The sequence below is a fragment of the Wyeomyia smithii genome, chromosome 3 (assembly GCF_029784165.1).
Source record: "Wyeomyia smithii strain HCP4-BCI-WySm-NY-G18 chromosome 3, ASM2978416v1, whole genome shotgun sequence".
NCBI lineage: Eukaryota > Metazoa > Arthropoda > Insecta > Diptera > Culicidae > Wyeomyia > Wyeomyia smithii.
In genome coordinates this window covers 80,893,349-80,915,451 of record NC_073696.1, presented here as the reverse complement: position 1 = coordinate 80,915,451, position 22,103 = coordinate 80,893,349, and the positions used below count along the sequence as shown (strand labels likewise).

The following is a 22,103-nucleotide window of genomic DNA, read 5'->3' as shown; positions in this document are numbered from 1 at the left end:
GTATTCTTACAAATACAAATTTTGTCTATATTTGAATGGGTAGTTAGTAACGAAGCAAAACACTATTTGAATCGCGAATAGGAGAAGTCACACGAACGTTATGTAACATTAAAGTGATACGTTTACACGCGATTATTTCTTATATATAACGTTGGTGCTTTGGAATATTACCTTCAATTCTTCTCATACCACGACAACCATGACGAAGATAATAACGCAGCCATTGCTCTCTTTGACGTAATAAAAGTAGTCCTATAAAATTGTAAATCTTGGCCAAAACTTTTATTATTGGTTCTATCTTTTCGGACCTGTACTACGACGGTCCTTGGAAACATAACGTTTTCGTTAACACCCTACCCGAGAGCAGACAAAGTCTCAGCACGCACTATATGCGGTCGAGCAAGAGAATGAAGGAAATACTTATACAGATATCATTACATACTCTGTATGCAAACAGATTTTTTTCCAAAAACACACAGATTCCTGCGTTTTACCCTTGTTATTTATTTATTTATTTATTTATTTATTTATTTATTTGTTTATATCATCTGACGTAAAGTCTTAATGAATGTTAAAAGAGCCATTAAAAGTTTCTACAATTAATTAATCTATGTTTAAAAATATGACTGAGCTCACCATACTCAAATAAATGCTCTACACTCGTGAAAGTTCTTACACTAAACGCAGCAGGTTCATAAAAACCAAAGTTTGTACGATGGTATTGGTTTGCAAGCATAGAAGAGGGCCTTAGCATGCGTTGTGATGCACGAAAATTCATCATGGACAGTTATACTATTACCTTTGTTATACTAAACAAAGGTTATAAAATCGGTCGAAAAACGCAAAAAAGATCCGAAGACCAGAGGGCCGAATGGTATATACCATTCGACTCAGTTCGACGAACTGAGCAATGTCTGTTCGTGTGTATGTGTGTGTGTATGTGTGTGTGTATGTATGTATGTTGTCTGTATGTATGTGACGCAATATACTAACGCACCTTTCTTATAGAACGCAATATCCGATTTTGATGATTTTATATGCAAATGAAAGCTACTGTGCCCCCCCAGAATGCTACCGAGTGGATTTTTGATTATTGGCTTAGATTTTGAGATATTGATCACAGAGTATTTTTTAACATGGGGTATTTAACTTTGAACACAAAATGAATCTGTTGAGGGCCAAGTGTCGTATATCAATCGACTTAGTTCGTCTAAATGAACATTGCCTATATACATGTGTATGTGTGTATGTACGTTAGTATTTGTAAATATGTTGTTCATATGTGTAGTATATCAAAATCGAACAAAAAAAAATCAAACAAAAATCAAACCTTTCACAGAATGCGTTATTCGATTTAAGTGTTTACAAGTGCCAATAGAAACTCCAAACCCTTCCGAAAATCATACTGAGCGAGTTTTTTATTGGTTGCTTGATTTTTAGAATATTTACCAAAGAATTTTTAAACATGGAGTATTTTACTTTTTGGATCATTTCTCTCTATCCTTTTTTAAATCACTATCTCCCTTTCTCTCACTCTTTTTTTTCAACTACTCTTAATTCCTCAGCAGAAACTAAGAGTAAAAGACATCTGTGCATAATTTTCATACTCTGTGTAGTTCGTTCTAACTGGTGTAATAAATGACCCTTTTATTTTTAATAGCTTTTTACTAACAATTTTCAATAGATTCCAGAGGAAACTGCAATGCTTATTTAATTCCGGTTCTTGTTTACTTGATACACTTCGCTTTTATATAATATAAATATTGTTTTCTAAATTTATTTTAAACTTATTTAAAGGTCAGTGCAAACAGAGTATCCATCGTTTTGGCAGCAAGTTTTATAAAGTTCTGAAAGTGTTTCAGATTTTACCATACAGCCTAGGTCTCCAACAAGAGTTACGTTTTCGAGTACACTTTAAACAGTCAAAATTCTTAAGTCTTGTGAAAAACTTTAATTTAAAAAAAATGCATTTGTAATAGAATTAATTTAACAACTCTTAACAGCATCTGATGTGTACTGGAAATTTACATTTCAACAGCAGTTATAGGAGTTTCAATGAAATCTTTAAGCACTTGATCCTCACAAATTTTATCAAATTTTTTGTTGATTTCTTGAAATAATCACACGTATGATTCAAGCAACTTTTCTATGGTGGCATTCTATGGTGGCATTTAACGCGCTGTATAATTCTGAGCTATAATTTCTTGAGAGCATGTTTGTAGGACTTTGCTGCAATTTGTAGGATATATCCGATGCTAATCCATAATCATTATGTTCTTTTCTGGGCCTCGCGATTTTTGAAAACGAAGCCGTTGTGGTATTGAGAATATATGTGAGAACCTCATCGAGGTTTGATTCAGTGATGTTATTTGGTTCACCATCTGAAAAACTATCTTTTGAATTTAATTTTAAACGATTTATGGTTTACTGGCATAGCAAATTTATATGTAGTAATAGTTAGTATAAATTTATATGTAGTAATAGTTAGTATAACGAAGGTTTCTGCACTGCTAGGTGGATTAATGCAGGTTTTTCTCATCATTTCATTGAAAAGGATGTAAAGCATAAAAAAATGCCTAGTTTGACATCAAAGCAGAATTTCGCAGTAACTGCAGCACGAACAGAATTTTCCTATATTGCCGCACATCGACAATATGCAACACGCAACAGTTGCAACATTTATACCTGCTTCTATCTGACGCGAGAACAACTTGATTGTGTTCCATCTAAGCCGCAACATTACCCAAAACGTGTTATATTGTTGCATTTGCAAGAGCTCTATCGTTCCGGTTCCACTGGAAGGCAACACGAAATGAAGTTCATTTTTACACATTCGTTTTGCGAAACTGGAACAAACTTAAGAACTTGAAATAAAAGCGGAGCTTGTTAGAAGTTAGATCTCAAATGAACGTCAGGTACAGAAAGGGAGTTCGTCATTGGATAGCCGCTGCTTTTTCAATTGTTTTTAAGTAATTTTTCACTGGTTTTCAGTTGGAAAGATATAGCATTATACCAAAAGTTTGGGAATCACCTATCGATTAAGACATTTAAGACAGATTAGGACAAAATTGTTCAGGATTTGTTTAGTGAAAGTAACATTGCATGCATTCAAAACGGCACTGGGCACATACGATTCTATACTATATAATCCTGTTCTCAGCTATAAAAGCGAGCTGGTTGAATGCTGCGAAACTTTTGATTTTTAACTTAAATTTTCATCTATTTCGAATTGAAAAGTTATGCCAATTATTATACCACAAGTTTGGCCAACCGCAACGTCCGTTAGAATCCGTTCAGGGGTACTAACATAATATGTATTTTAGGAGGGCACATTTTTGTTATACTATGTACAGCATCTCGCCGTAAGACGTGTCCCATGTCAAAAACTTCAGCTCATTTCAAATGTTAATCTAGATAATTTTTTGAAAATAAAGTATGAAAAATTAAGTATAAAGTAGTCAACATGTGATACTACTGTTTCATAACAAAAATTACGTCTATCGAAAAAATCTGGGATGTCTACTTGAAAAATCATGTATTTTCTAGGGTTTGCAATTCCGGGAACGATTTCCCGTGAACTACCTTTTCCCGGGATTCCCGGATCCCGGGAATAGAAATATTGATTCCCGGGATCCCGGGATTCCCGAGCTTCTCGAACAATTTTCCATACAATATTGCAATAAAACTAAATATCGTATCAAAACACGAAACTTCCGTCGTAGAAGTGTAAAGCTGCTTCGAAGTGTGCATTATACGAAGCAAATAATTGCCTGAAATAACGATCAATATTTGCTTGCCGTGTAATATCAAATAATTTGCTTAAATTTGTTGACAAAAATATATGCTATCTTATTCAGTAAACGAACAATTAGGAAATATTTTCTTCGTCTAATGTCTTTTTTTGCTAATGAGTTTACTACTATGCGGATAGTTGCTTGATTGTTATTTTGTTTATTGACAAAAAATTTTGAAGCCCGTAAATTGATAAAAAAATTGTAACCCGTAAATCAATGCGACCAGAATTAATAAGTAAATTAATAAAACTCAGTCAGTGTAACTTGGATCGTGGCCGCGGTTTCACATTAATTACGTAGGCATTCAAACGCTCTAAGTTCTGCCTGCCAAACACTCAACTTTATTTTCAACAAACTAAAAGTATTGGACTCTTCAGTTTCTAACGAAATGTAGCAAGAGCTGGAATCGGTGTTTTAGAAGTATTCTAAAAATCAGACACCAGCCGTGATTCTGCGATTTTAAGCAGAGTTTTACAGATGGGAATTACATTATTTGGGCTTAACGAAATATTGTCAGCGGTTCTGAGGCGGTTGTTCGACGGCATAAAACCCTGAAACCTACTCTTCTGATAACATTTGCTACAAAAATCGATCATGAATACCTGGAGTGCACTTGAATAAGTTTCCGTGTTTCATGCGATTTGATAATGAAATTGTAAACGATTGTTTGATACGTTTTTTTAATAAACTTTGTTTGAAATCTCATTTTTGCTAAGAATTTTTTTCCATTCCCGTTTCCCGGGAAATCTATTCCCGGGAATATTGCAAACCCTAGTATTTTCTAGTACGTGAGAAACCCCAAGACTTAAATTAGTGCAGATAGGATGAAACAATATCGATAATGAATTCTCTCAACTAATCTAGTTGATCGAGACCGCATAAGCCCCCCAGGCTTGCGTGCGATATTGTTGTTAGGATGAAGCATTTGGACAACAAATACCGTACTTAATTGGTTAGGTTGTTAAGCGTTATCTTTGTCTGTCAAGCAGCTATTTATACACTCATACAGGAAATAGTGGTGTAAACAAGCGATGCTTTGTGTAGATCCTTTTATCAGCTTCAGTACACGCAACAATGTTTATTTGCTTTGTTCTGACTAATAATAGGTATGCAAAAATTACATGACTATTTGAATATCCAAGCTATTAGAATCAATTTGTTTTAAAATTTTTAAATGACTGCTTTTATTCCTAGAAAATAGAACATGAAATCTGTTCTTAATTTTTTTTGCAGATTCAATCGTTGATCTCAACCGCTTCGTGAAGTATTCCCAGGTAGTGGCGAGTCTGTTTTCGTCACAGTATGTTTCAGAGCCAAGGTTGGGTTGGCTTAACACGTACGACCTGGAAGCGTTCAACAAACGGTTAATCAAATTTCGACCCGGTAAGTTGTGTGCTTGAGTTGATTTTATTGAACTGTTGTTGCGTGGTAGACAGTCAACCTCAGAAATATCACGTAAATGTTAACGATCAAAAATATCCGAGAAACATTCCGGCAAACAATAGTTGTTTTAAAAAAATAGAAGTTTGTTTTAAGAAGTATTTAACAGTGTAGCGTAAAATGAAGCAACTACACATATGAATCTAGCGTGGCCTGTTTACTACGAAGTCAGTCGTAAATAAAGCGATAAAGTCTTTTCCATGGTGAATGGCGTTTACTGCGGCTTTCGGTTCGCACTGTGAGCGTGCGTCACATGTCTATTGAGTGTCACAACAAGTGGCTGTCGAAGGATTGTGACCGACTAACCAGTCCTTCCAGCGGCGGTCGTCGATTCGCTGCCATCCGCTACTCGAGTCGATGACGGTTGTTTACGACGAATCCGAAACTGATCGAAACGAAAATAAGTTCCATACGCAAATCTACATAGAAGTAATTTTTATTCCTTCTTTGCTCGCAGCATTCGCCACTGGCGCCGCCATGATCGAACCGGATTCTTTGTAATTGGAGTTCGGTGCGGTGAGCGAAAGTATAGGTTATGGTGCTACACGCGGCCTGCGGGAGGGCTTAAATCAGTGCACCTGCTTGTTTTAGTTCGTAAGGATTTCTGTTCCTGAAACTAAGCTCTGGCGATAATGTCTGTCACTGATTGATTAGGACTTTTTTTGTTGGCCACGCTGGATATTTCTGTTTCTGGAGCACTTTTGATTACTTTAACTTGTATGCGGTTTTGAGTTTATCTAATTTATTTTAATTTTTTCCATAATGTGTATGCCTTCCAAACGAATGGGTATTTTGCCAATTGAATGATACGCATCAACAAGTGAACCGGTTGGAAAAGGAAATCCACGAATGTGACGGTATCCTGTATCCCGACGTAGCATTTCTACCGATAAAAATCGATCCCGTGATGCTTCTGCAACAGGTTTTCGAGCAGGTAAGTTTGAAAAGTATATGCTTAAGTAATTTTACGATGTTGTTTTAAGACGCGCTTGATGAATCTATTTCATGATAGTCCACTAAATGAATTACAATGTAATAAAAGAAAATATTATTCATCACCAAGAAAACATTGTATTACCCGAAAAGATATTGATCACGAATGCGTGAATTTATTTTTGGAAAGCGGCAAGAAAATCTATCCGCAACCTTCGCATTCCGACTGGGGTTCAACCCAACCTGCCACTCTCCATCTTCAAAGGTAGTAATTTAAAATCTGAAATTTAAACTACCGTTATTTACTACGAGCGTTGAGTGCACTAACCAGAAGCTGAGTAGCGTAAACAGGCTGGGATTGTTGTAAATATTGTGAATAATTTGTTCGGGAAGCGACTTTGTTTGTCCGTCACACGGCAGTCAGTTTTTCTCGTAACGGGTCGGCTAGAATCTCCGTGTACTTAAATGACGACAAAAGTCGTTAAAGTGTTCTATAAATAGCCCTTAGGTATTGACTTCGTATCAAGCGTCGGTTATTGGCTTCAACAAGACATGCACAAAACTCTTCCTGAGGTGTAAGTTCGTGAAGAAATGAGCATTTTGATGTTTCTGAATTTAGTTATTAATCATCAGATTAGCTCTAACAAACTGCTGATTATTTTACAGTAAATTAATATACTAATTTTGCTTTAACGATGTCTGGTTAAATAGTTAAGAATTTTAAAGGTGTTTTATAAGATTTTTTTCACAGGAAAATTGATGACCGTTTCCGTTTTTGAAAATCTGTTTTAAGTCCATAAATCCTGACTGCTATAAAACCGGTGCTGCAATAAACGTATGCCGGTTATACACATTCATTTAATTTTGATTGGAAACGAAAATCGCAAAACCTCGTTTTGCAATACTCAAGAAACTTAGTAACCTCAGAATTTTAGGAAGTTTATGGAGCAACACATTAACTTATAACCTTGAGATTTGTTGTTGTATTAAGGCTAAATTTTTTTTGTGTTTTTCTTTGTTCTTTATTCTGGTATGCATTCTGTAAAATTGGAAATGAAACTGGCAAATGTTGCGTAAGACGGATAACAATAAACAATATGTTGTTGGATAGATAAAATGTTGAACAATTTTGTAATATGCTAGTTATCATTGTTTTTTCATTGCAAAGTTGTAAAAATCGATAAAAAGTGTCATGGACAAATTTACGCGAACAATGAACCAATCACATGCGAGCCTCCCTAGCACAGACGACATGAATAGACACCAATCATTCCCTGTGATATTCTCTGTATCAATTTTCAAAAAAAAATTGACAGAGTCTCCCCGTCCCAATAGGTCAATTTATGTTTGCTTCCATGAACCTAGACTAATTTGATGTTTCGAAGGTAAAAGTTTTCCGAAAAGTTCGTAACAACTTTTCTTGAACAATTTCTAAACCTGCTGTTCTCTAATAAAAACTGACGTCTTGAAAGAAAACATGCTGGTAAAAGCAACAGTACCGTAGAGTATATGTGGAGCAGACCGCCGCTAGTTTCTCGTCGTCTATCATTGCAGCGGAGACGACTTCTATTCGCGTGCAATCAAAACTGCAATGCTGCTACTGATGGTGAATGAAAATTTATCTCATGGATATGATTATCATAAAAACCATAAATTACTCAACAAGAATTGAACATTTTTGCAACGGTCATAAGTTATTTTTATTCATTTTTCATCTTCGATATTCACTAAATAATCGTGACCGACATAATATCGAACGAGTAAGTTCATAAAAATACTAATTTATAGAAGAGTAAGAGCCGGCGAGTGCTTATGAATTTTTTGTCCACTTACTAAGATCTAATCAGATTTTTTTTTACATACCAACATTTTTAAATATTTTTTTAAACTTTAACTTTACAAATAAAATAATATATTTATATTAGCTGTAAATGTAATTGTTGGCAAATGAAACAAACTTGTGAAGCAAAAAACAAAACTGAATCATTTTAAACTTTAACTTCGTTTTAATTGTTAAATGTTGTTTGCACAAAAAAAAAACACTACAGGCACAAGATCACCAAGTGTAAATGAAGTTTTTCGAGTGTAATTAAATATACTTCTGAAAAATGAAGGGGAGGCTGAGAATTAAAACACGTAAATCACTGTACAAACGAATTTATTGTGTCTGTAATTACAGTAATTATAGTGTTTAGTCCCACGTCACCATTTCATACAACCCTAGGGCTGTATACCTTGTAGTATTTTCTTTGGTCGTACAATGACAAGGATGCGGTTTTTACTGCCCAAACTTTTAAAAATGCATAGAACCCAAAAAGTGGAAAAAAATTTCAATAAAATTCATATTTTGCTTTCTTGATTCTTATTATGTATTTAATGGAATAAACTTTGGATTTTATTTAAGAGAATTTAAGAAATTCTGAGGGTGCTCTGAAGATTACTTTTTAGTCTCCCTTAGTAATTAAACATAAACATTTGTTGTTTTTTTGGATAGACTAATTTAAGAAAAAATCCCTTTTTTCTCTTTTGTCAAGCTAAATATATTAGGGGCCAGCCACATTCCACATGGACTGATTTTCTAACGCTTTTGACTACCCCCCCCCCCCCCGTGGACAACTGCCTTTTTAAATTCTAAAAATTTTGTATGGACCGTGGAAAGTGGATCGCCCCTTATACATAAGTGAAATGAGATATTATTTGAAAGGGTCATAACATAGATGTTGCGCTTTTTTTTTCGCCAAAAACTGAATGATTTGTGATTCTTGAGATTTCTATCGAAATTTGATACCTATCTAGCGAATATCGGTACTAGACAACATTTTGAAATTCAAGGATAACGACTGTCGGTTTTCGGAAAACAGTCTTCTTACTTTTACCTTTATGGCGAGAGATCATAGAGATCCTATGCCGAATCCAGATAACGCCTTCAGAAAATTATGGGCTGCTCCTCTCCAGTCGCCCCTGACACTTGTTGATCGGGTCAGCACACATCCAACGCGTGCGGGGTCTGTCTCGAAGTTGTCGGCCTGTATTCTGATGAATACCTGCTGAATACTATCTTTGCCGGTCGCTCGCCATCCACCGTGTTTCGCCAGCTTGACAACATCAGCGTGTTTGTACACTTCGTACACGCAAAATTTTTCCTTACTTTAACAGCAATAACGCAAAAAATGCTCCCTTCCCAGCTCCAGTCAAGAAACATCACATACTGTCGCATATGTTGCACATGTTTCTAGTTTCTTTTATCTTCAATTCATCCGGTGTGCGTGTATTAGTTTGTACGTTGTACGTATACGGTGTAGAAAAAAAATATGACCAGAGCTGCCAAGCATAATTTTTTCCCGTTATACAGTATGCAAAAATTGCGAATTCAAAGACTTCATATGTGTCTTGAAATCACATCACGATCTGTGAACTGGGTTAGAAATAAACACAAACATTCGCTTTTTTGCAAGCGGCTACAACAATGTTGAAAACACACACTCACCGCCTCACGAAACTCATTTGGACCTGTTTCAAGATACAAAACCTGTGCCCATCTAGAACAAAATTAGAAACTCCGGCAACTTTGGTCACACGGTATTACATATTTCTAGTTCAAGTGAACACTGGGGAACGAAACAGTGGTGTTTCTAGTTAGACATTTGTGGCTGACCGGTGAGCTTCTGCTTTTTTAATACAGGGGACAGAAACGAACCTGATCCTTGCATCAAAATACATGCAGCGAGTGAACACATGCATTGCGTTTCTTAGTTGTATGTTCTCCTGCAGAAACACATACGAGCGTGTAGTCCACATATGTTTCGTAATTTTTTGATTCTTACTTTTTTTTCTAATGCGCGGCCATAAGACACAAAATTTAATAAAATGTTGCTCAAAAGTAACAAAATCTTCCTCATTAGCTCATGATTCATGCGCTTGCGCCACACTCTATTTGCTAGTTTGCTACCGAGTTTTGATTGCAGGATTCTGCGCTTGAAGACCCCAAGCACTCACCGATCGGCCTTCTTTCACGTTCACGGTTTATATCCATAGTGTGCCACCAGACGTGTCAGTGTCCTGCGGATCCCTAGACTGCGGGATCTTAGCTGGCTACGCAATTCGCAATAAGTTCTGTTTACTGTCGCAATCCGTGTCTCTTCACGTCGCACCTTACCTCATTATCACACGTTACGAATGTACTAGGATGAACAATTTCACCAATGCCCGTAGGGCTACCACGCTCTCTGCCGGCCACCATGTCTTTCGTTTTGGGATTGTTTGTACTTAGTTCAATTCCCGCAACCTCCCTTCTGAGAGCAGTGAAGGCCTTTTTATAGCTCTTCGATTAACACCGATGATATCGATGTCATCCGCAAAGCCTAGAAGCATGTGAGTCTTCGTACAGTACTTCCAAGGCTATGTTGAACTGAAAGTTCGAGAGCGCGTCCCCTTGCTTCAAACCATTCAACACCACAAACGCGTCTAAATCTTCGCCCTCTGTCCTGACCTTTAATGTGAAACTGTTAAGAGTTGCACGTATCAGCTCAATCAGCTCCTTGTTCAAGCATAATCTTCCACAGCTCATTGCGCTTCATTTAATCGTACATCGACTTGAAGTCTTAAAACAAATTATACATCTGTAAGTTATGCTCTCTAAATTTAAGGGCCGTTGTAGATCTTCTCACTCGAAATTCACAACAAAGCTTCTTGCAATGGCATGATTCTATTGGAAAAACAGTGAAGAAAATTTTTATGTGCGGAATGAAGAGAGTTATACATCGATACTTGCTACAGTCGAGTCTATGTCCCTTTTTATATATAGGACATATAAGTTCTTTCAACTAGTCTGTAGGTAATTTCTCCTTGGATAATCTGATGATTCCCACTATGCAGCCACTTGCTACTGACTGAAAAGTTTGGCCGGTAAGGCCTCCTTTACAGCGGCTTTGTTGTTCTCTGTAAGCTTTTTAACCTCGTCCAAGATTGTTGGACCCATAGTGTGTCCATTTTCCCCAATTTCTCTCCTGTTTCGCTCGACCGCTTAACACTACTTCAATTTGTTGTTTCAAAGGCCTAGCCACCTGCGACTTATCGGTAATCAGGTTCACCACTCTGTCATTACATATAGCAGGATATGGCACGGTCCAATTTATGATTCCGTTATTCGCTTTACAGAAGCTCCTCGTGCCGTATTTACCTCCCCGTACCGCCATATCTATCACCCCTCGTACTGTTCCATTGACCACATCCAGGTTCTACTTCTCGTTCAGGTCCACTTCGACTGGTTCATCAATTCGTCCATAAATATTCCAAGTGTATTCTGCAGCAAATCCTTCCACTGATAGCTTTTGGAGGTACAAGCGTATTTTTTTTCTTCGATTTTGATTCAAATACGTTAGACAGCTGGGCGTGAATCTTGTCTACTACGAGATAGTGATCTGAATCGACGTTTGACTGCCAAAAAGACCGCAAATCGATGACGTCTGAAAAGTGTCGGCCATGTACCGGCATGTGGCCGATTTGGGAGCAGAACTCTCTATTGAGGCCTCTTCAGGTGGGCTTCCGAATGTTTTTTTTTCTGTATGGACTTTCTCACTGCAGCCAGAATCGTTGATCTATTGTGAGATATGCTTGAGTTTCTGCTGTATCATGCACTTCTATTCCCGCTATTGAGAAGTGGCATGCATATTATTTATCCGTGCTTATGTGTAAAATTTTTTAACCCTTACTCTTACACACTGATTGTTCTACTATATCAAGCTTCATTCCTACTGCCAAATACCGCGAATTATAATTCTCTAGAGAAGTTTCATTTAGCATTCTTCTGACCAGTTTTATTATGAGAGAAACTTATTTGTTTTTGTTAAGATGAAGTCACATCAAATTATTATAGAATAGGGGGAGCATAAGAATAAACCCATACTTCAGTTCTTTTTGATACCAAACAGCCTGATTTTACTACGATTCGAGCCCACGACCCTCTGCTTGACGAATCGAACTCTGTAACCTTGAGGCTACGCAGCTTCCGGTACTACAGATGATCACTCCCCTGGCCGCAGCGCAGCTTATTAGTCTCGAGCAAGCTTGTTATCCCTTCAGAGAATTACTAGCATGGTGGAGAGTATTTTACACTTCGAAAACAACTGAACTCTCACTGGTGGGCAATGGGACGCACTTGCTTCAAGAGAGCAGGGAATCGTGTGTACCTGACTAGCTTGCAAAAAAAAACACCACTACGGTGACATCTGAAATATTTCTCCAGAAATTTTGCTGAGTTTTCGACTGTTGGGATGCTGTGTACTGATGTTATACTTTCGGCTGAGCAGTCGCTAAAAATAAGAACGACTTATTTTATACTATCCGACGTTTCATCACTGGTCAGTGACATCTTCAGGGGAAAAATATTATTTGTTCGTTCCTTGTCAAACAAAATACCAATATACCACGTAAACTTTCCTGATGTGATTTCACATCCCAACTGTGGCTTAGATATTTTTTATATTGGAAAAATACATCGTTCTTCAAGAATATTTTCAACTTTTCTTCAGGGCGTATGACGTTTTTGATCAAAACTTGCACTTTTCAAGCTAGAATATTCTACAAAATTTATAATTAGCTCCAGGAACAGTTGTCAACATTCGAATAATGAAGGTTAGTATTAGCTTTTCAAGGTATTTTCATTGGTTTCTTGCAGACTTCAGCAAAGATTTCCTGATACGGTTTTTTGATAAACAGTATAAAACTGCCAAAAATCATGCAAGACGTCATTTTTAAATCCTAGATAGCGATATTTCTGGAAAATATAAAAAATGTAATAATATTAAATCATATTCCTGATTCTTCCGTCAAGAACTTGAATGGTCCCCAGAAGCTTAGTTTTAGCTGTAGACACCATTTTGAAATCCAAGATGGCGACTAATGGTTTCTGGAAGACAGCTCAAAAAAGCCAAATACCACCCAACCGGTATGATGCCCAGAGGATATAGACGCTAGACACCATTTTGAAATCCAAGACGACGACTTATGGTTCTCGGAAAATAACCTAAACTGGCCAAAAACCATAGCATACGGACATTTCGGGACCAAAAGCATGTTTAGGGACCAAGAATAAACCTCAAACATTACTTCTAAATCTAAGATAGCTAAATGAGAAGTGAAATATAACAAATGATTGCAAATTTTGTTAACTATTTCGAAACATGATAGGAAAACTAGGTCCCTCAGGATTCCAAATCAAATATAATATTTTTCTCCAACCATGTTTTCAAAATAAAATAAAGTCTGCCCTTTGATTGTTTCAATTTTATTTTGTCAGTGGTATTGCTAATGCTCTACCAACCTTAGTTTTTTTGTCCTTATTTTCTGTTACGTCCTGTTACTCAAAATAAAATAAAGTTTGCCTTTTGATTGTTTCAATTTTATTTTGTCAGTGGTATTGCTAATGCTCTACCAACCTTAGTTTTTTTGTCCTTATTTTCTGTTACGTCCAGTGATAGCTATAAAATCTGTGTATGTTCCGAAAAGTTTACCTCAGCGCTGTGACAAATTTTCATAGCTTTTGGGTCATTAATCCTATGTTTCAAGTGAATTGAATTTAAAAACAATCCTGACTGCTCCCGCTTTTTACACAATTTATTGACTTTTTCGTCAGAGAATGACAATCTCGGAGGTGTTCTATTTTTAGCATTTTCACTAGCATGTCCTCATAGTGGAAATTTCTATTGTACTTGTTAAATAAGCAATAGGTTACAAGAAGAGTTACACAAATAACATTTTTTGTTGTATGCAATTGTTTTGAAGCGATTAAAATATGAATGCATCCGCAACCACTATTTCTCACATTTTATCATCTTGTATTTTTTAGCGCTTCAGAAATGCAAAGATATTTTAAATTGTTTGCGTTTTATAAACCAGAGCTTTTTATATTTTCTGTTAGTGCTATGTTAATTTTAGTTCTTTGTTCAATTTCTTTGCATCGCTTTTTCAGATTTCTTTGTCAACAAATCCATGACCCATCTTACCCCAGTACATATTGTTGTTCACTTTAATTTATTTGTTTTTTTTTTCGATTGTTTTCTTCCCCCCATGCAGGATGCCAAGAAGCACGCTTCCCCAACCTACTGCGTGGAGATTAAACCCAAACAAGGTTGGTCCTTCCGAGATGACGGGAGCTGTGAGGATGACTTTACCCGAAATGTGCTGTTTTCGAGCTGTGACAGCACACTGGCGGAGCTGGCTGGACCTAACGTCGGAAAGTGTCGATACTGTTTGTATCAATATTTGAAGGTAAGCAGATGTTAATCTCTTAAAAGTTGTAGTATGTTAATCTATGCTGTGTTTTTTTTAGCTCCAGAAAAAATCGATCGATAAAGTCAGCAAATATTGTCCCCTTGACTTGTTCTCCGGGTAAGTAATACATAGTTTTAGTGTGGTTTTAGTTTGAGGTATTATTGTCATATTGGGACCAGAAATGAATGTTCTTTCCGCACGTTTCCATGAGCGTGAGAGTTTAGATTTAATGTTACAAATTTAGCAACGATGTTTCAATGTTCAACTGCCATGTTTTCCATTAACTATGATGAAAATATAACTGAATGCGTGACGCACCTTTTGCTTTCGGTTTTGTTCAGCACTTAGGCAGGATTTATGTGTTGTATCACGGATCGTAAATTAGACAACTAAATAAGCATTTCAACGTTAGTCAAGTTATTTTCGTAGGATGAGAACGCAATGTTCTTAATTCGTTTGGTACGTTCTATTTTTACTGCGACTATTTCCTACTGAATTAATAATTTAAGGATAAACTTAGCTGAGTTGAATTGTTTTTTTTTTGTCCATTCGTGAATAGAATACGTTATTTTAGTTGAGTGGTCCCTGGCAATTTTGTTAAGCACGTCTTGTCTATATAATACACGTTCTGCTTCATCTATGCCTGAATTCAGAAAACCCATCCGGATGCTGAATGCTATCAAAGGACTCATCGGAGCACCGCAGAACAATTTCAAACTTTTGAAAAATGGCCGCATTGTGTACGGTGAGGAGCAGGAGAAGGCCGTTTTCAATCGGATGCTGAAGGAAATCTTCCAACGTGATGGACGCACCAAAGAGGAGTAAGTTGAACGTAATAACGGGACCCGATTTTGAGGGTGTCTGATATCGGACATTGTTCGCTCCTTTACAGGAGAAAAACCATTTTTATGAACCTGATGAAAGAGATTCTGCTGAAGGATTTCACCAGCTATGAGGCATTGTGTGACCGAAAGCTGCTATCGATTCGGAAGGATAGGAAAAAGGTACGGAATATTCGATTGAATGTTTTATTGGGTCGAAAGCTGATACCTTTGTTGAAGTAAATCTTTTGTTTTGTTCTTGTGATCCACCACAGAAGGATAAAAATTTCATTCAACATCGTACCTGCTCTCCAATTAATTACCAGTTACTGCCAAAAAACTGTGCGCTCAAACAAATTCTGGACATACAGCTCCTGGTTAAGGTAGAACAACCAAGAATGGAGATTATCCAAATTATCCAAGATATATAATTCTTTTGAAATTTTCAGTCATGTCTAACAAAACTAAATTCCAAAAAGGTTTACGAAAATTCGGCTGATCCTTTTGCGTATGTGGATGTGTTGTATGAAAAACATTTGGACTGTCTAGAAGATTGCCGCTCCAGTGTGGGCTTCAGTGGTAAAGCTGAAAGCAAAAGAAGAGCAAACCCAGACGAGAGACTGATGAATTTCACCAATTTTTACCTGAACGAGGAGGAAAAATACCAGCTGGGTGCCACTGCGTTGGATTGTTCCATTATGATAACTTTTCGAAGCTTGTCCGATCGGGAGGAAGACAGGTATGTAGGCGAGGCGAGATTTAAAGGTCCAGGTGCGATTGATGGATTTGAAATTTGTGCCTTCCAATGAAATTCGAGTTATCATATCCTCAGACCTACGCCACTAAGACGGCCCACCTGTCGATTATTTTTTAACGCTGGCGTTGGCTGTGTAATTTCGATATTTACGATAACATATAAATTTTATTTTTTTAGATTACCTCCAACTGCCAGAAATCATATAATCAGTATCGAAGCGATGAAATTTCTCGTTAATGTGACCATCACTGATTTGGACCCGAAGTCGATCCACCATCACAGAAAGTACCTTAAGCAGATCCAAGATTCCATTCGAGCCTATCGGGAGTTTATGTCTAGAACCAAGCGATAGCTCGTAGAAGCAATATAACAATGTTCTCGTTGTTAGATTATGCCATGTGGTTCGGTGTCTGTTTTAGATCAGTTTTTACTGTTTTACAATAACAAAAATGCTATATAGTTATATATGGTAATAAAATCTAGTTTACTCTTTACTGCTAATGAGGTAATTCAATAGCGAGTTCGCATTAAATGTAGGAAGGCTGAAATTGTAATTACTGAACTAACTGAATGTTGCAAAAGCTGAAACATATATTTTTAGCAATAAATTACCAAAACAGTGAGGAGAGAGAGACTAACAATAGAACAAATTTTATTGGAATTATTCCAGGCTATGGCTATTTTACTACAGCATATAACACGCACGAAATTAAAATAAAAAAATAAATATTAAATATTTTGATTTATATTTAATTAAACTATGTAAATCGGCATACGGCTACGTAACCAAGCGACAAAATGAAAAAAGCAAGATTGAAGAGGCAGTATTTTACTGTGAAATTCTATTTATTGACCGCAGTGATGTGTACACGATATAAAGAAGGGTAGGATTGAAGCCTCTATTTGATAAAATAGTAAAATTGTAAATCAACTACCTTAGGTGTGCAGATAACAACAACTGGATATTTTATGTAGACATCCTTAAGCGTTTTCATTTCGATGAATCTAAATATAGTCAACAAGAGCTAAAAAATTATCATCAACATTGGAATTGTAACATCTAATGCATACAAAACAAAAGCAATTGATTTCGGTGCAAAGTAACGAATCTCACCTAGCCTGTAGGCTAGCTAACCATTCAACAGCAGACCTGTCAATGAGCAGTTCGATGATTGTTTTGTTTTACGAGCGTTCGGTGAACTTTTTTTTATCGAAATGTCAGTAAAAGTTAAGTAATTTGTTATAAAAATACCTAATTCGGTTAATATAATACTGATACATATTACAAATAAGCAGCTGGCTTGCTAAGTTTAATTTACGATTCTTTCAATAATTATTCCAAAAAAAATCCTACACATCAGGATCAGTTAATCCTGTAACTGTTAACTCTAGCAATGCAGGGTTATCGGATTATAGTTAAATTGAAGAAAATAGAATCACGAAAAAAATAGAATCATGAAAAGTTATGCTTGGTATTAGGAGAACAGTTAACTTTTGTAAAAATACACTCCACTGATTTTATACTTGAAACAAACGAAACCATTTTTCTAGAATTTTTCAAAACGTTTTGACGTTCACGCCTTCACGTATTCTAACTGATCTCTGGTAGTAGCGAGGCAAAACGACTGACAAACAATTTTCGTGAAAAAACGTTACTCAGTAAAAGTTAACATTCGTAGTAGGGTATCGAACGTCTTCGTCAGTGGTTTTCTTCGGCAGTTTTTCTGCAGCAATCTTATGCGAAAGGGGGCCGAAGAAAACCCCTGACGAAGACGTTCGATACCCTAGTTGAATTTTTATTTGTTGAATCACGTTAATAATTGACATAGATTTACAGTCCTTCTAAAATAAAAAAACAGCGTTCCATTGAATTTATGGAATGAACGCGGAGAAAAAAATTACATTTGAGTTGAAAGTTTATTATGATATTTTCATACACTTTGTAGAAAAGTAACCATTTATTCATATATTTAAATAACATATGCTGATGCACTGCACACAAAACATATTTAATTCAATATTTATTTAAACATATTTAATTTGTCTTTCTTTATTCGTTATTTGCTCAAAGTTTAAGTACAGATATTTTCGTTTTTTGTTTTCCTCTTCTGCAAATGGATGCCCGTATGGATCTGAATTTAATGAAAAACCTGTCAGAACGACTTTAATTTGTTTCGCAGTATTGTAAACTATTTTAAAATCAGCTGTTTTTAATTGATTAGTTGCGATTACTCAGTTTTTATCATAATTAGTAGCACTTGCTATTACTTCTGCTGTATGTTACAGCTTGTAGTGTTTCAGCCTTTTGCCATTCAGATTATTAATTCCAGCCTTCCGAGGCGAACCACGCAAAAAATGATATTTTACAGATGCAAAATGCATTGTTAGCTACTTACAATTGATGTGAAAAGTGAGACTTTCTAGTATTTATACGTATATACGCTGTTATACAATATAGGCTCTATAGGAAACAACACAACGTGTCATATTTATACTACTTTATTGAAACAATTGTTAGCAAATTTTAGCAAACTAAGTATGCAATACATGAGTATAGCCAAACAAAATGCAATAGAGTCACCTTCTAACTGCCATGACCATTTTCAGAACGCATGCAATTCTTGATAGTCCGAATATATACATAACATACGTGGTACGAAATTGTTGAATTTATTTAAACTGAAAGAACAGTATCAGTGTAGGTTACGGCAATGCAAAATTATACAACTCGCCCATTTTGATGTTGACAGTTGCCTTAACGGTGAGTGTCTTGTCATTTCTCTAATATACAGGTTCCCTAGTGTAGGTAAAATTTCAATAGTTCTATAGCTAATATCTTTACCCTGATATTTACTCTTCCCATTCCTTGATTGTTTTTTTTTTTTATCACAGCAGCAACTCAGATGTTGAAAAATGTATTGATAATGTTATATTATAAGAAAACACCCACGAAAGTCCAGTAACAGTACCTATAGGCTTGAGATAAAATTGATTCTAACAAGCTAAACGATATTTTTACTAATGCGATATTTTATCTGTAATCTGAACCTTCCTACGACAATTTTGATTCGCGGAACAAAAGACAAAAGTGTGCGGAGTTCAAATGACGACTGAAACATCGTTCAAAAATTGAATGAGCATGAGCATGATTGACCGCCCGCGGTTGCTACTCCGTTATTTCCAGATCAGCTGTAATTACACAGAGAACCAATGGATGATGCTTGGGACTAACATTCATCCTCAATGTGTAAAAACTGGTGATCTTAATCTTTGTGTTAGGCAATACCAGGGCCGGCCGCATCCGAATGCAGGTCAAAGAAGGAGTGTGTATTGGAATATGTTGACGTGATACTCGCTTTATTGGAAGCCGAGAACACCTCTGCACTTCCACGAGAAAGCACTGGGATGTTGGAGAAAAGGGTAGGTTTGCAGCAGGTTTCGTTTTGGTAAACGATGCGCTGAGTTCAAGTACCGGGTTCATAATAACAAATATCGCGCCTACAAGTTCATAATAACCTCCGCGGAAATTATTACGCCATTCGAACTCGTTCTGTTTGATATACCACCGAAAAAAAAGGGCACGCGAGGATACCGGGCCTGCGACTAAATTAAGACAGACTAAAATATTCGAACATTCCCTCATCAAATCATCATGCAACTACCGAAGAGAACCTCCCATTGATGTATCTCAGCCAACTACACAATGTTACGAGAGCTACGAAAGTTCTATCCACGTTAACGTCTCGACACTTCTATTGTTTCCTCGATGAGGTTATACCGAAAACTATATCGAATACTAAATCTATCTGTAGAAAACACGAACTCATGGAAGGTATCGACGTGACATTCGGACATTCGGACATCTGTTTATGAAGTCATTATGCAACTACCGAAACGTATCTCCCATTGATTTATCCCAGCTGACTACACGATATTACGAAAGCTACCAGAGTTGAGTCCACGTTAACGCCTCGCCACTCCTATCGCTTCTTCGTGAAGTGATCCTCTTTGTGCCGAAAATTATAACACGGTTATAACCAATCTGTAGAAAATGCGACCCCATGGAAGGTATCGACGCGAAGTCTCTAGATATTCGGTCACCCGGAGATCTGGCTTTCTACTTAACAGGTCTTCTAACGACATTTGCCTGTTCCTAAAAAGCGATTTCCTGACCTCCAACCAATTCAATTCCGAAGCATCATGCACGACCGCTCTATTCCTTCCTACCGATGTGGACGCGTAGGGACGCGGCGTTTCATGTCGATTCTCTTTTGTTTGTCTACGCAAGAGTCGCCTATCAAATACAAAAATTGGCAAAGTTCCATGCATCCAAAGCCCCAATAATTTGAAAAATGCAGGTACACATACTTGCCAAAATGTAGTTTCAAATTTGCGAACAAAACGCCAAACTAGCCATAATTAGAAAACAATATTTAAAACGATTATTCAAAAGCTAGAAAAATCCAAAATAGTTAGCATCGATTCTGGTTAGCAGCAAAACTTACATTTCAAACTCTCATAAACCATGTGCATGTTTACTGAAACAACTTTAGCTATTTTGTTTAGTCACTGTTAGCAAATTATGACCCAATGGGGGTCTCTATCACTAATGATATTTTCATATATAACAATATGCGTGGAGCCGGGTATTCAAACTCTACTTCTAACCGTGATTTAGTTTCGACTTAAAGAATTTTATCCAAAATTGATTACTTCTAAATATTAAATGCACGCGAACATGAATATCCTGCTAGTTCACTATCCCATTGATCAAATGTTGTGTCCTCTTATTGCTTATCATAATTTCTTACATTTATTTCACTATCTTTGTTTACGTGTGTACACACGCACATACACCCACACACATACGCACCTACATCTTCACACGCACAAGAACACTCCTACAATCTCGCGCGTACACGCACTTTTGTTTCATTCAATCGTATTCAGTAAGAAAATCTTATATAATTATGTGGTTAATATAATAAGTAGGTGAAACAAAATAAAGCCCCAAGTTTATTTACAAAATGCCAAAACAACTAAAATAGGAATTTAGTCGTCATCAGACTTCATAAAAAAATAACAATTAAAAATTGCCTATGTATAGCAATATTTTTCCAAAAGCTAGTAAAATCATTAAATTTATTATACAATTTCCATTACCATAGCATGGTGTATGCTATTTAGTATCGTATAGATATAAAAGCATAGTCTCCAGACAAGCAAATACTACCAGCCGAATATATACTATTCGGCTATTTCCCCTTTAACAAAAGTTATCTCTGCTTTTTCCATTTGGACTGTCAATACAATCATGAAACAATAATGTGGGCATAATCTTAACGCGAAATTATTCTTTAACACCCGAGAACAGTAGGATGTAGTTCGAAAACACGAACAACAAAAAAAAAAAAACAATTCTATCAAACGCTGTACGAAAAAAAAAAAAAATGACGGAGGTGATGAGTGTAGTTTCGTTTTGCTGTTTGTTTTCAAACTGAAAAGTGCAGTTTGGAACGGCGCAGCACCGTCGCGAAAAAGAGTTCGGTAAAATATTCGCTACTGCTTCTACTTGATGGCGCACACATCAACACATTCAGACTCTTCACCATTATAACACAAAGCCTATTGATTCTTCAAAAGTTTGACACAAAAACAAATACTTATCTGAATCATTTGAATGAATCCGGTGAAACTGACGCCGACCAGCACCAAGCGACACGTCGCAGTGCAACGCTCAATGCTCTCCAAGTATTGTCTTGCCATTCTTTTCACTCACATCACTATCGCTATGCAGGCCATTGTTCTCCTATATCATACGACTAGCTTGCGCGACGCAGAGCTTACACTCACACTTACACAATTTTTCGGGTTTGTAATTTTAAAACCGCGATAATTTTTTCACTTGTATTCACTAAATCACTAAATCTTTACTTTTCTCACGTTAATATAGCATCACACGACACATCTTTACACTTTACAACAATTTTGCCTGTGGAAATCACACAAAAATGAATAACTTGAACGGAGAGATTTTGTAGACGGTTCTGATTACGCACTACAATATCTCTTTCTAATATTTAATTG

General features: G+C 36.5%; 1 protein-coding gene across 5 annotated transcripts in view; it reads left to right on the top strand.

Annotated features, from left to right (window-relative positions):
• Nucleotides 1-18,984, top strand: part of LOC129726867 (inositol-pentakisphosphate 2-kinase) — a 202,940-nt gene extending 183,956 nt beyond the window's left edge. For all 5 annotated transcript variants that reach the window (XM_055684040.1, XM_055684041.1, XM_055684037.1 and 2 more), the window contains 9 exons: nucleotides 5,028-5,177; nucleotides 6,056-6,168; nucleotides 14,241-14,435; nucleotides 14,497-14,555; nucleotides 15,092-15,259; nucleotides 15,331-15,442; nucleotides 15,535-15,642; nucleotides 15,709-15,998; nucleotides 16,194-18,984. In XM_055684040.1, the coding sequence (XP_055540015.1) occupies nucleotides 5,028-5,177; nucleotides 6,056-6,168; nucleotides 14,241-14,435; nucleotides 14,497-14,555; nucleotides 15,092-15,259; nucleotides 15,331-15,442; nucleotides 15,535-15,642; nucleotides 15,709-15,998; nucleotides 16,194-16,368 (1,370 nt within the window). In that variant the 3' untranslated portion in view covers nucleotides 16,369-18,984. The remainder of the gene's footprint in view (nucleotides 1-5,027; nucleotides 5,178-6,055; nucleotides 6,169-14,240; nucleotides 14,436-14,496; nucleotides 14,556-15,091; nucleotides 15,260-15,330; nucleotides 15,443-15,534; nucleotides 15,643-15,708; nucleotides 15,999-16,193) is intronic.
• Nucleotides 18,985-22,103: the final 3,119 nt, after the last annotated feature.